At 51.9% G+C, this 14,466-nt stretch overlaps 1 protein-coding gene across 2 annotated transcripts in view; it reads left to right on the plus strand.

The window, feature by feature from the left end:
• CSNK1G2 (casein kinase 1 gamma 2) overlaps positions 1 to 14,466 on the plus strand; it is a 335,785-nt gene that overhangs the window by 189,776 nt on the left and 131,543 nt on the right. For both annotated transcript variants that reach the window (XM_069649504.1, XM_069649503.1), the window contains exon 4: positions 1,974 to 2,043. In XM_069649504.1, the coding sequence (XP_069505605.1) occupies positions 1,974 to 2,043 (70 nt within the window). The remainder of the gene's footprint in view (positions 1 to 1,973; positions 2,044 to 14,466) is intronic.

A 14,466-nucleotide genomic window follows, 5' to 3' on the forward strand; every position in this document is an offset into this window, starting at 1 on the left:
GGGTTTGGGGTGGTGGCCTGGGTGTGTGACTGGAGGCTTTGATGCATGAAGGCACTCAAAGGATTTAGCTGCAGCTCTGGTTTGTTTAGGCGATGGGCTGGCATCGGCCTTGTTGTGTCGGACTGTGGTGGTTTTTGGGCATGTGCACACGGGTGTGTGAGTGTGTGTGAAAAGCAAGAAGCAAGCGCTGGCTTGGTGGGGTGATGTCAGTGGTAGTTGTGTTGGCAAGCGAGGGCCAGTGGCTTGTGAGAATGTATGGTTAGGGGCCGACGGCATACACATGGAGAGGTGGAGTCCCCCCTAATCATCTGCATAGTGGAGGCAGTCTGTGAGTAATAATGTGAGGGGTGGCTGAGAGTTTTAAACAGAAGTGATTTCCTGGGTTTATGCTGGGGCCATTGAGTTTGTGTGCAGACAAGTGGGTGCCTTGGTGCATGTGCAGGGGCTGGGCCGTTAGTGGCCTCTGTGCATGCATGGTAAATGGGCAGCAGCTTGTATAGCTACGTTCACACTGCCACCTTTTTGGATGCGCAGTATGTGGGCTAGTAGCCTGGTTGGAAGTGTATGGGTGCATACAGAATGGGCAGCAGCATTGATTAATGTGCATTGTCAGAATGGGCCAGTGCTAGTTGATGGCCTGCATGTGTAGCAGTAGTGGTGTGAGTAAGTGGGTGGTGGTGGAGGAGGGACGGTATGGAGTAATATCCATGGTATACATATTTGCATGCCGAGGGGGTGCTGTCAATAGGATGTAACCGCTTATTGTGGGGGATGGCGTTTGAGTGTTGTGTGCAAGGACGTTTGGGAGAGTGTCGCAGTATGTCTAAGGCAGATTGTGTGTGAGCGAACACACACAAGGAGCTGCCGGGTTTATGCAGGCTGTTGTATCAGAATGTGAGTATGTCAGTCATGCAGGGATTTGTGAAGCGCACAGCAGCATGGCTGCTTGAAAGGGGTGTGGGTGATGACTTGGATGTAGCTGCATCTTGGTTCTATTAGTGGACCATTGTCCTGGTTTATACATACTGTGGGGGCACGGTAAGGACGGCTGTATGTGTTCACACACAGCAATGGAACACTTGGTGCAAGGCCTCCCTGATGGTATGTAGCTTTGGCTGGCAGCCCAAGTGGTGGTGGTGGTGGTGCGTGCATGTGTGTTGTGTAAATGTCTTGTGGTGAGGTGTGAAACATGAACCCTTGGTGTATACATAATTGAGGAATGGGCTCCGGCCTCGGTGTATGTGCGCACAGAGGGCATCCTAGGATAACGGAATAACCTGTGCTGCGTGTGAAGAATAAGCAATCTGTGTTGGGCGTGGGTTTGGGTAGGCCTGTGCATCCTGTATGTATTTAGGGGTTGACCAGCCATGTGAATATTCAGAGTGGGGGTCGCCTCTCTGTGCATGTGCACATGGTGGGGGTGAGGGGTAGGGCAATGGAAGCCAGGGTGAATTTGATTGGGCATAAGCAGCTTGAATTTCGGCATATGAGGCAGATGGAGTTATGTATTGCAAGGGCAGCCTGGTGATGCGAGTTAATGCATGAGAACTAGCACCACCCGCGTTTATGGTCAAGGATTAGACACTGGGTTATACATAAGTGATCTGAGTTATGCGTTTCTGAAGTATGTGCAAAGGTTTCGTTGGTGCGTGTTCAGTTTAAATGTCTTCTAAGAGTGTAAATGGGTGGTGTGGGGCAGCTGGGTATGTGAGCAGGTGGGTGGTACAGATATATAGGGGTTTGCCCTGACAACTGCGGGTGCACGATTTTGGGGGCATGTGAGTGGATGAGGAACCAGAAGTGGACTTGTTCCGCTACTGTGCGCAAACGGCAGGCTAACGCCTATGCTGCCTGCTCTTCTTTCTAGTCTGGTTCTAGTTTATTGCTTCATAATTTCATAATTATAAATAAAAAAACAAAAATGTGCCCTGTTAAACTTGCCGTTCTGTAAAATTGTATATTTCTCTTCAAAGGAACCTATTAAATCACGAGCCCCTCAATTACACCTGGAATACCGCTTCTACAAACAGCTCGGAAACTCTGGTAAGTCTTTGGGTAGAGAGGATGTGAGGAAGGAAAAGGGTTTTTTTTTTTTTTTTTTTTTCCCCAAACACGTGTTCAGAAATGTGTTCATGGTTCGTTTTTATTTAATAGGCAGTTTGATTTTTGAAATGCTTGTGTGCTCTAAATGCTGTTATATATTTTCTAGAATGGTGTTCTCTCTTAAAGCAAAGCAGAGGGATGTTAAGGATTTAATGAGGGTAAATTAGGATTTTAGTTAGGGCGATGGTTATGTTCTGAGGGTGATATTAGTTTGGCCATGGAGCTTGAAGCAATGCAGGGGAGAATTCTGTAGAGCAGTCACATGCTTTCGCATGTGAATAGCACTTTGATGGGGTTAATTCTATGAATGCTCACTTTCCCTTTGACAACTACACTGTCTAGTCTCTCTTGGGTACTGCTTTCCCAACGTGTGAATGCATCTGGGGTGGTGGGGTCGGTGGGCGAAGTAGGCACTGCCTAACCACAGGGCCACTTTATCATTGACAATGGGACAGAACCCCATAAGACGGGTGTATTAATGTTGTAGAGGTAAGTGGGGCACTGTGGGGACTCCACATAAGCAGGGATCGTAAAATCTACTAACCCACTAGCGTCGGCAAGTCGTTTTTATGAAAGGCGAGTACCATTTGCATGACACTCAACCTTGCTTGCGAGCATGGGGATGTTGGAAACTTATTTTTCATTTACTGCAAACACTTTGTTTGCAGTAAATGGCAAATACAAGGTTCACTGGGCATGCTTGACAGCATTGCAGCAAATATGAAGTGTGCTAATAGCGACATGCACCATTTTACAAAAAGCCACTGGTAAATTTCTCATCACCAGTCAGCTTGGTGTCGAGTACGCAAACTAAAGAACTCGCCCTGGAGGTCTAGTGGGATTTTTAAGAATTTGCAAGGCCTGATAATATATGGTGTGTGTGTGTGTGTGTGTGTGTGTGTGTGTGTGTATATATATATATATATATATATATATATATATATATATATATATATATATAATTTTCGCGAAGTTTAATTCCTATTGTTGTATATAGCATTCTCCAGCATGGGGTCTGGCATAGTCTGGCATGGATTCACATGCTCATGAGTATTCCCAGTCAGATTGGGAATCCTTGGTAAAAGAAAATAACAATTTCACTTTCATTTACAAACTGTATTTCTCCTTTAAACCAATCAGTGTCCTATGGGTCATACTGCCCCCAGCCAATGACAGTCCTCTCCCTAAGCCCCTCCTCTGGCAGCCATCTTCATATTTTTACCACACGCTTCAGTGTTTTTGATGGGGAAAAAGTTCTATTTTTGTTTCAAAAAAGCCTGTGTGCTCTTTTCTTCATCTGGAGGGCAAACACCTACAATGCCTCTGCTGCTTGCACCTGGACCAGAAGGAGGTTGTCATGGCCACTGTGAAGGAACCCACATCCCCTAAAGGGTCCAGTTGGACCCATTCCTGACGCATTTGGCGCCAGGCTCATAAAGTGTGCACGCATTATTATTTTTCCCTTGGGCACGTGTTATTCCATCTCCTATTAATCATCCACGTGCATCTGGGCCGGCCGTGGCCATAGGAGTCCATGAAGCTGCACGTGCAGCACTATTTGGGTGGCAGGGTGAAACCATCTAGCAGAGCAAGGGGGTGTGGCCGGGGCCAGGTTATTTAAGCCTGCCCCGCCTGCAGGTCAACGATACGCGTTATTCTGCTCAAACAGCGTAACACTCATCGCTGCCTGAGAAGCATCTTACCTGTTTTCCAGCAAAACCATCTCGGAGAAGCCACTTACCTGTTTCCCAGCAACACCATCTCAGAGAAGCATCTTACCTGCCTTCCAGCGAAACCATCTCGGAGAAGCCTCTTACCTGTTTCTTTCAGCAAAACTAACGTGGAGGCAAAACTTACCTGTTTTCTCCATCAGAATGATCGCTGAAGCATCTCTTACCTGCTCGCAGTGGCTCCATCCACGATTGACCAGAGCGCGCTTACCTGGCTCTTGGAATGCCACCTGACCTTCAGCTCCGACACCAGCTCTGGAGTTCTACACGGTCAGCTTCGGTGCGGTCGCCGACAGGTCCGCGCACCAGGAGGAAAGAGCAAACGAGGTTAGAAACCTAATAGGGACATTTGTTAAGGTCGCGCGCCATTGCATCTAGTGCTTACCTTAGGGTTCCAACTTGTCATCTTCTTGGGAACACCTCGAGTCCTCCACCGGTGCAACGGCTCCGCTGGGCCGCCATCTATAAGGGAGAAAGACATTATTACGAATACAAACTTAAATCATGTGACAAGACATTAATAATTATATGAACAATAATCCTCACAAAGACTCCTACCTTCAAAGTGGTTCGGTCACAGCCGGCCTGGGCCGCCACATCTATGGACCAGTAAAGCAACTGGGTCATCATGAAGCGCCCCTGCTGATGAGAAGCAGGACGGAGAGCTCGTCCTCCCTATATATCAGGTGAGCCTATATGGGTAAACGCTTACTTGCCTCATTTTGGCACGAAAGGTCTGAGGGGAGTCACGATACCTCCACACCCTTCTCATTGCCTCTGGTGTTCTCGCAGGAGCAGTACCAGCATCCAGAGCAGTATCCTTGGCAGCAGCTGGGGGAGGGAACCGATCCCAGGGAATCGAATCCAGGGATGGCTCCAACCGTGCCCCAACGTCCCTGCAGAGACCAGGTGAGCGTAACTGAGGTAGAGTGCCAGATTTGCCTCAGATTTACGAAGAAAACATTGAGGGACAGGCACAGTAGGCTGGTGGCATGGCTTAATGTCAAGGCCTCTGACCCATGCTCCGTACAGGGGCATGCCTCACCCAGGACCAGCCGGTATGAGGAGCAGTCTTCAAAGTCCTTTGAGGGCATCTCATCTGTAGGGGCCTAAAACCAGGCGGAGAGCCGCAAATCAGAGTCCAACGGGTTCACCACGGAAGTGGGTCCCAAAGTGGATAGGGCACGATCAACATCACCTTCTGCCTCCATTGCCAGCCTACCATCGAGCTCCTCTTCAAAAGGGCAGTCATCTACCCTGGCTAAACTATGTGAGAAATCCAAGAACCCGCTGACGGAGGAGAAAAAGGCTGAACAACCCAAGCAGGGCCAACTGGCACAGGCTAAGACATCATTGACAACACCTCCGACGACTTCTACTGCCACGGCAGCTAAGGGCACTGATCCTGCGAGGGTAGCTCCCACGGCTCAGGTGTCCCTACCCCAAGGCGTGACACTGCCGCAGTGACTTTGGAAAAGTCTGCAGGCATGCCAGAAGGTGTAAAACCGGCTCAGACCCCGATTCAAGACTCTCGGGGGGGGGGGGGGGGGGGGGGAGGGGCACGAGGGGGATGGAGGTCTCGTCCACGGACGAGTATCAGGAATCCTTATCCACAAGGATGAGAAGGGCGACGATGGTGCAGGACCTATTTTTCTTGTTCTGCCTGCTCAGCCGAGGGACATTTCCTTGAATATTTTGTCGACTCTGCACACCTTGGGGTCAGATCAGATGAGGATGCCTCCGTCTCCAGTACCTGCGGTCCCCCAGGTCCTTGATCAGCCTCCAGTGAAAAAGAGGAAGCGTCATTCGATGCCCCCATTTCAACCTCTGCCGCCACATCGGGTCCCTTCTCCCCCAGCAGACATGGGTACGGATTCAGATACGACGACTGATGACGAGGATATTGTCACGGCAGACCACGAATCACCACTTTTGGATGCTCCACATGGGGTGTCCCCACCGGATGAGGTGGCATCGTTCCACTCCGAGATCCAGAGCCTCTGAGCTATTCCAGATGGTGCCTGAGGAAACCAAGATGGAGGGCGTCTTGTACTAGAGGCGCAAGGCCAAGAGCAAGACTTATCATGGCGGCACCCCTTCTGGATGTTGTTTGGGAAGAGGGCCTGGCCCTCATGAAGAACCCTTGCACGGCTCCAGCTAAACGGGATAGGCTGGAGAAGAAATATAGGGTGCCGGAAGATGCACCCAAGTACCTGAGGTGGTAGCCATCGCCGGATTCAGTGGTATCAGCGGCTGCAAGGAAACGGTTGGCCAACCCGACCTAGTGTTCGGTCCCTCCGGACAACGAGGGGAAGAGGCTGATGCCATGGGAAAAGAATGCGATTTACACCGCGGCGTCCCCTATGAAGGCGGCCAGCGCATTGTAGATCCTGGTCCGGTGCGACAGGGAGTTGTGGTACAAGCTGGGGCCTATTCTGGAGTCCTCCCCGACGATGAGATGGAGGCAATCTCTCTTCTGAGAAGGGGAAGTGGCGTCTGATCACGCCATCAGTGGCATTGGGCATGGCCGACAATGGGTAACAGTGTCTGCCTTCCTCGCCAAGGCTGGATGAAAGCCACACATTTCAGGCGAAGTCCAGGCGTAGTTGCTGGACATGCCCTTGATGGGGAGAACCTGTTTGGGAGGTCGTTGACGAGTCTCTCCAGGCCATCTAAACGGATACGGAGATGGTCTGTTCCCTGGGCACTCTCCAGCAGCGCCACTCTTCTTTTTGCTCCTCCAGGGGAAAATCGAGCAGGTCTTCAAAAGGTTTCTCCGCATCATAACGTCAACCTTCCAGATCCACAACACTGTAGCCTACAGAGGCCGTTCCCAGGCCTACGGTTGAGAAGGACAGCAGTGCCAGCACCCACAGGGCAGGACGCAAGCACCAAAGCAAGCCTGAACTGACAGGGATGTCGGGCATCCACCCGCGCACCCTGTTGGGAGGCCGGCTGACTAAGTTTGTCAGCGAGTGGAGAAACATCAACGACAGAGGAGTACTGGACGCTGTCGCCCAAGAATGCACCCTGGAGTTTCAACCAGGTGCACGTGGATCCCACGGGTTACCCGCCAGGAACAGCACATTCATCAGCTCCTGGCAGTGGTAGGGGCCATGCTGCAAAAAGGGCGATCGAGCCAGTTCCCCAGCGGCTCTGGGGCTCGAGAGTTTATTCCAGATACTTTCTGGTCAGAAAGAAGACTGGGGCGGGGGGAGCTGGAGGCCCATCCTAGATCTTCGATGTCTGAACAAATGCCTAAGTCTCAAAAGTTCAGGATGGTCACGTTGCAACACGTGCTCGGCCAACTGGAAAAAGGAGACTTCTTGATGTCGTCGGACCTGGAGGACGCCTACTTCCACTTCCCCCATTTACAAGAAACATCTGAGGTTTCTGCAGTTCGTGGTGCAGAGACAGCACTGCCCCCAGCCAATGACTGCCCTCTACCTAAGCCCCTCCTCCGGCAGCCATCCTCAGATTTTTACCGCACGTTCAAGTGTTGGGAGTCCTTGTGCTATAGCTTTCGAGCTTTTACTGCGTTTGAGAGTTTAATCTCATTTTTTCGGTCAATCGAGCCTCAGGCTCCACCGTTTCTACTTCTGATCAACGGGAACCCGTTTCGGAATTTTCTACGCCCCTGAAGGGCAAAGTTTTCCTTGAGTTACGCTTCTTGGAGGATCCCAGAAGATCTTGAGGCCTACCCCGTGGACATGGCCCAGGACAAAGGAAGCTCGACGCCTGGATCCAAGCTGTTCAGGAACTGCCCTAGATGCGGATTGCAGAATATCTTCAAGGAGGATGAGCATTCTAGATGCCTCTACTGCCTTCACGAAGACAAAACACACGTGGAGAAGGACTGTGCATTTTGCAAGAACATGTTGAAGCGGACCATGAGGGATCGGCGTATCCGCCTCACCAACTGGCTGGAAGGGAAGAGCCCAGCGGTAGGAGAGAAGAGGTCCGAGCGGTCTTCCAAGTCCTTTGAGGGCGCTCCAGCGACAGGGGCTCAACAAAAGGCAAAGCACTGCGGGTCCGCAGGCACCGGGAGCGCCGAACGGTCGGGCTCCTCGGCTGCCAGGCAGGGCAAACTTTCACCAACGCCATCAACCACAAGCCAACGCTCTGGCTTGGGGAAGAGGAAATCGGAGAACCCGGGTAAGCTTCTGGAGAGATCACGGTCGATCCCGACAGACAGCCGATGGGGAGCGAGGCAGTGACCCTCCCCCCAAGGTGAAGGCCTCAAGCGCGCCTAAAGTCGTGAAGGCCTTGATTCACATGGCTAAGGCCTCTATCGAGGGAGTCGTGGCGGCCCTGGCGAAGCCTGCGGAGGCTACCCCAGTGGAGGCGACCTCAGGGCCCAGAGTTCCCCTGCCACCGCGGAGGGAATCCTCTTTTCAACCAATCGATAAGACCCCCGTGAGAACCCCGGTGGAAAAAGAGGGGGTGGGTGGTGGCCATCACAGACACTGATACAGAGGAGCTGGCTGGAGTCGTGAAGATCCTAAACAAGAAGTTAGAGGAGGTCCGGTCCCATGGGAGGGATCCCAACGAGGCGGACGAAGAAAGCGACGGTGGTGCCGACGAGGTCCCAGTGGAGGCGGAGGATTCCACTCCCCAACCGTCGCAGCCGGTACCCTAAGTTCCGGATGGTCCCCAAGTTCCTAAGTTCCAGATGGTCACCCTCCAGCACATGCTGGGGCAGCTGGAGGAAGGCGACTTCCTATTGTCGCTGGACTTGGAGGATGCCTACTTTCACATCCCCATTCTAAAAGGACATTGAAAGTTTCTCAGATTCGTAGTCCAAGGGCGGCACTACCAGTTCAAGGCCCTTCCTTTCGTATTGAAGTCTGGTCCCAGGGTATTCACCAAGTGCCTAGCACCAGTGGCGGCGCGGCTGCACCTACAGGGGATCCACGTTTATCCCTACCTGGACGATTGGCTCATCCGAGCAAAGACAAGAGAACTCGCCATCAGGCACACAACGAAGACCGTCCAACTGCTCACGGATCTGGTATTCTCCATCAACTTCTCGAAATCCCACCTGGTTCCGTCGCAGGTCGCACTGTTTCTAGGAGCCAAGCTCGACACAGTAGCACGATTGGCCTCTCCGTCGGAGGAAAGGACGAAGGCCATCCTGGGCAAGGTGCAGCGGCTGTTGGCCATGGACGTAGCCAGGTGGAGGTCCATCAAGTCCCTTCTCGGCTTGATGTCCTCATGCATCTACCTGGTGCGCCTGTGCAGGCTGCGGATGTGTCCACTGCAAGAGTTCCTCGATGCCCGTTGGATGCAAGCGGCGGACAGCTTCGAAGAGAGGATCTCACTCAACGAGACCTTCTACCAAGCGATCCGGTGGTGGGGCACCTGCGCGCATCTGGCAGCAGGGACGGCCTTCTAGACCCCGGCACATCAGGAGACGGTGACGACGGATGCCTCCTTGGAGGGATGGGGAGCGCACACCGGAGATCTCCATGCAAGAGGCCTTTGGCTCCCGGAGGAGAGGTCACTACACATCAACGTCCTGGAGCTCCGAGCCGTGTTCTGGGCCCTCGGGTCGTTCCTTCCGTCCCTCAAGGGCAAGGTGGTGAGGGTCTTCAGACAACACCACCACGATGTTCTACATCCGGAAGCAGGGAGGTACCAGATCCCCCAGCCCTATCCAAGGAGACCCAGGATCTGTGGCACTGGGCCGTCGTCCAGGGGATGTTTCTGGTGCCCTTCCACCTGCCAGGAATAAAGAACACCATCGCCGACTCACTCAGCAGGGAGCTGCGCTCGTGCCACAAGTGCGGCAGGATCAAGTGGATCAGCTATTCCAACGATGGGGCAATCCCCAGATCAACCTATTCACGACGGCGACGAACACCAAGTGCCGGAGGTTCGCCAGCAGGTTTCCCCAGTCGGAGAGCATGGGCGATGTCTTCTCATTCCCCTGGGACGGCCTGTTCCTGTATGCGTTCCAGCCATTGCTGCTGCGACTCATCAACCAACTCAAGCGGTCCCGGTGCAGGATGATCCTCGTCGCACCGGTGTGGGCGAGACAGATCTGGTTCCCGGACCTTCTGGACTTGTCAGCGTCCGTCAACCTCCCTCCCCTCCCCCCCAGTCAAACTGCCGACGGTCGCGGATCTCCTCACCAGAGAAGGAGGCGCCATCCCCCCCCCCCCCCCCAGTCAAACTGCCGACGGTCGCGGATCTCCTCACCAGAGAAGGAGGCGCCATCCTCCATCACGACCCGGTGTCGCTGAGCTTGCAGGCCTGGCTCCTGCAGCGCTAGAGTTTGGAGGGTACGATATCCCGGCAGACTGCAAGGAGGTGCATGCAAAGGCCAGGGCGATCTCAACTATCAAGTTCTATGGACACAAATGGTAGAGGTTCTCTGTCTGGTGCCGGGCACAGAAGATTAGCCCTCTGCGGATTACGGCCCCGCAAGTGTTGCCATACTTATTGTCACTGGCCAAGGCGCGGCTGGCCCATGCCTCCATCAAGATCCACCTGGCGGCTATCTCCCGCTATAGCAGAACTACGGGGCGCTCATCCCAGTGGTCCCATCGCCTGGTGAAGGAGTTCATGAAGGGACTGTTCCGATCGTTCCCGCCGGTGAAGGCTCCAGGCCCCGGCGTGGAAGCTCAACGTGGTGCTAACCAGGCTAATGGGGCCGCCATTTGAGCCTCTGCATTCGGTGCCGTTGAAGTTCCTGTCATGGAAAACGGCATTTCTTGTGGCCATCACCTCCTCACGACGAGTGGGAGGGATCCAGGCCCTCTTCTGCAAGCCTCCATACCTGACTTTCCACGAGACGAGGGTGGTGTTGAGGACGCACCCCTCCTTCATGCCTAAGGTGCTGTTGGTGTTACCTGTTTTCTTCCCATCGCCTTCGTCGCCGGCCAAGAGGACTTTGCACTCGCTGGATGTAGCTAGAGCGCTCAAGTTCTACATGGACCGCACAAAGAGTTTTCGGAAGACTTCAAAGCTGTTTGTGAACTTTGGACCTGTGAACCAAGGGAAGGCCCTCTCGAAGGCTTCCATTTCCAGATGGCTCTCCGGCTGCATCATGCATTGTCACCGGTTGGCAAACTGACCGTTGCCCTGCCGTCCGAGAGCCCATTCGACCAGAGCGATTGCTGCTACCAAGGCGTTCCTATATGGTGTGCCCCTGCTGGACATCTGCAGGGCTGCTACTTGGAGGTCGACGTACACCTTCACGAGATTCTACTGCGTCGGCCGGGATTCCAGAGAGGAGTCCAGAGTCGGCCAGGCAGTGCTGCACAACCTGTTCGCCTGAAGGTGGGCCTGGTGAGGAGGTAAGAGATGCTTAATGTTGAGTTGATGAAATGCTTAATGTTGAGCCTTGCCACCTCACGTGGTTGTGCATGTGTGCACTGCTATGTATTCTTGTATTCCTGAGCATGTGAATCCATGCCAGACCCCATGCCGGAGAAGGAACAAGTTACTTACCTGTAACTGTGGTTCTCTAGCATGGGTCTGGCATGGATTCACATGCAAGTCCTCCCTCCTACCCCTCTGCGGCTCTTCACTTGGTCCTACTGCCACTTTACGTGCTACCAAATCTGAGGATGGCTGCCGGAGGAGGGGCTTAGGTAGAGGGCAGTCATTGGCTGGGGGCAGTATGACCCAGAGACCAGTGATTGGTTATTGGGAGAAAGACAGTTCAGAAACGAAACAAACTCATTTTTTCTTTACCGAGGATTCCCCGCCTGACGGGGAATATTCATGAGCATGTGAATCCATGCCAGACCCATGCAGGAGAACAACAGTTACAGGTAAGTAACTTGTTCCTTCTGGATGACTGGCTGATCTGTGCCCTCTTGTGGGAGCTGACTGTCACAAGGAGACGACCATCCGACTACTGACTGATCTGGGGTTCTCGTCAACTATCTGAAGTCCTGCTTAATGCTATCACAGAATGCGCTGTTCCTAGGCGCCAGATTCAACAGTGTTTTGCCTGGCATCGCCCTCAGATGAGAGGATAGCAGCCATTCAAGGGAAGGTGCAACGGCTATCGTCGGCGAAGACTGCCACGGTGCAGGCCATCAAGTTGTTACTGGGCATGATGTGCTGCATATACCTCGTCCGGGTCTGCAGGTTGCAAATGCGACCATTGCAGGACTTCCTGAGACGCTCGCTGGATACAGGTGTTCAGCCGCTTCACGTACAAGATCTCTCTCGAAGACGAGTTCCGTCGGGCGATAGGATGGTGGGTCGTCTGCTCCAACATTGCCCAGGGCATGGCATTTTTAAACTCCCAGACCAGGAGACGGTCACCACGGATGCTTACCTGAAAGGCTGCGGAGCCCACACCAGACGTTTACACGCCAGAGGCCTGTGGCTGCCGCAGGAGAAGGATCTCCATATGGACATCCTGGAGCTACGGGCAGTGTTCTGGGCCCTCAAGTTGTTCCTTCGGTCTCTGAAAGGCAAGGTGGTGAGGATCTTCAGACCACACCACCATGTTCTACATCAGGAAACCGGAGGACACTCGATCCCCAGCTCTCTCCAGGGAAGCGCAGGACTTGTGTCACTGGGCTGTCGAAAAAGGGATTTTCCTCGTCCCTCTTCACCTGGCGGGGTGAAGAACATCATTGCAGACTCCCTCAGCAGCAAATTGCGCTCCTGCCACAAGTGGGTATTTCGTCTGGATCAGGTGGACCGCCTCTTCAAGTGGGACAGGCCCCAGATCGATCTGTTTGTGACTGCGGCGAACTCCAAATGCCAGGAGTTTGCCAGCAGATTCCACCAACCGAGGAGCCTGAGGATGCGTTCTCCTTCCGTGGGAAGGGCTGTTTCTGTACACATGTCTTCCGTTCCCTCTCCTGCTATGAGTCATCAACACACTCGGTGTCTATGCATGATGATACCGGTGTCTATGCATGATGATACTCATCGCCCCAACGTGGCCGAGGCAAAGTGGGTACCCGGACCTTCTGAGCCTGTCGGCGTCGCCTTCGGTCAAGCTGCCAGTGGTTCTGGATCTTCTCACCAGAGACTGAGGTGCAATCCTCTATCAAGAACCAGGATCGCTGAACCTGAGGGCTTGGCTCCTGCAACCCTAGAGTTTGGAGGATATCAGATGCCGTCGGACTGCAGGGAAGTCTGTTAAATATTTCAATCAGGCGATACACCCTTGTCTCAGCCTAGTATGCAGCGCACAGCTGAAATGCTTATTATTATGTATATATTCAATATTTTGAGTAATATACCACTCATATCACACCCCTTTTCAAATACCCCAGGTCACGATGGACCAGGAATCAGGCTGGTTGGTAAAGGTAATATTTATTTATTTAAAATGCAAATCAACCATATACTTTTTAATAGGGAGCAACAATCACCAATATGGTGACAAACAGATAAAAAGGTATGTAATGCACTTAAATTCACTCTTTTAGCAACACAGAAGGAAAACACCAGAGAACAGAACACTTTTGGCTTGTTTGGAAAGATGGCACTTAAGTTAGAATTTCCCCCTGCAATATTCCTCAACCCACAAATAAACCATTCTAACTAGATATAAGGAAGCCGCAGGTAATCAGGAATAAGGAATGAAGACCGAATTCAAATCCAACCTTCCCTCCCCAAACAAGAGAGAAAAACTGATTTGAAATCTTACACTTTAAAATGACATTCGGAAATGGTTGAGTAAAACAATGAATGTGTGTAAAAATCCTTAAATTGCTGCAAATCTCTATGGGAGCAACATTTGAAAGATACTAACAATCATGAGCTATAGTTTGAGCAAATGTAAACACTTTGAATCTGAACCAAAGTTTGAAAGTAATTTAGAATGAAAATCACAGATGTAAAACTTTGCAAAATTGTGGCTTCTCGCCTAAAATTAACCAAATGTTTAAGAAAAATGGGTGAAATACACTGATTTGGAGTGGGATGTAGCTATAGGTCTTGGGTATAATCCAGAGTTGAAATAAAGTCTCTAGCTATTAAACTGAGGAAGATGTGCAATGTTGAATGAGAGGCTGTAGAGGAGGTCCCAAATATGGCCTGCACTCCAGTCGCCCATTTTGAAGTACCAGGAACATTCACACCTAGATATGTGACGTTCGATGAGCAAATAAACCAGCAGAGAGCCGCACTAGGGCTCTGTCCAGTGCCAATCAGAAGAGCAATACCTATTGAAGCGCCAATAACCAGACAACCATGAGCAGTAAATTATCCATTGAGACAACCATACCAGCAAATGACAAGAAATGAAGATTGTTTAAACACTGTCCCAGAAGAAACTCAAAAGGCCTTAATGGAAGACAAATGGTGACGTCACAAGGGCCCGGACAGAAGTACAGATGAAGAACGACAACCAAAAGATGACGCATACAGACGAAACACCATGGATAAGGATATCGCAGACCTAGAAGAAGAGACGATGTTGAAATATAAAGAAACGTAACTGTAAAGTAGAATATGATATGGCATTTGAAACGCGCCTATACACAAGTGTTTCAAGGCGCGACGAGGCGGGGGGGGGGGGGACAAGGGGAGATAGACAACGATCCTACTAGGCCAGGTGTCATTCAGATCGCAAGTGCAAGGGTAGAGGGGAGGGGAAAAGTGGAAAGGGGAGAGTGCAGTAGAGGGTTAAGAGCATACAGGATAAATAACA

This window comes from Ambystoma mexicanum, chromosome 1p, assembly GCF_040938575.1.
Source record: "Ambystoma mexicanum isolate Mex_15411 chromosome 1p, UKY_AmexF1_1, whole genome shotgun sequence".
Taxonomy (NCBI): Eukaryota; Metazoa; Chordata; class Amphibia; order Caudata; family Ambystomatidae; genus Ambystoma; species Ambystoma mexicanum.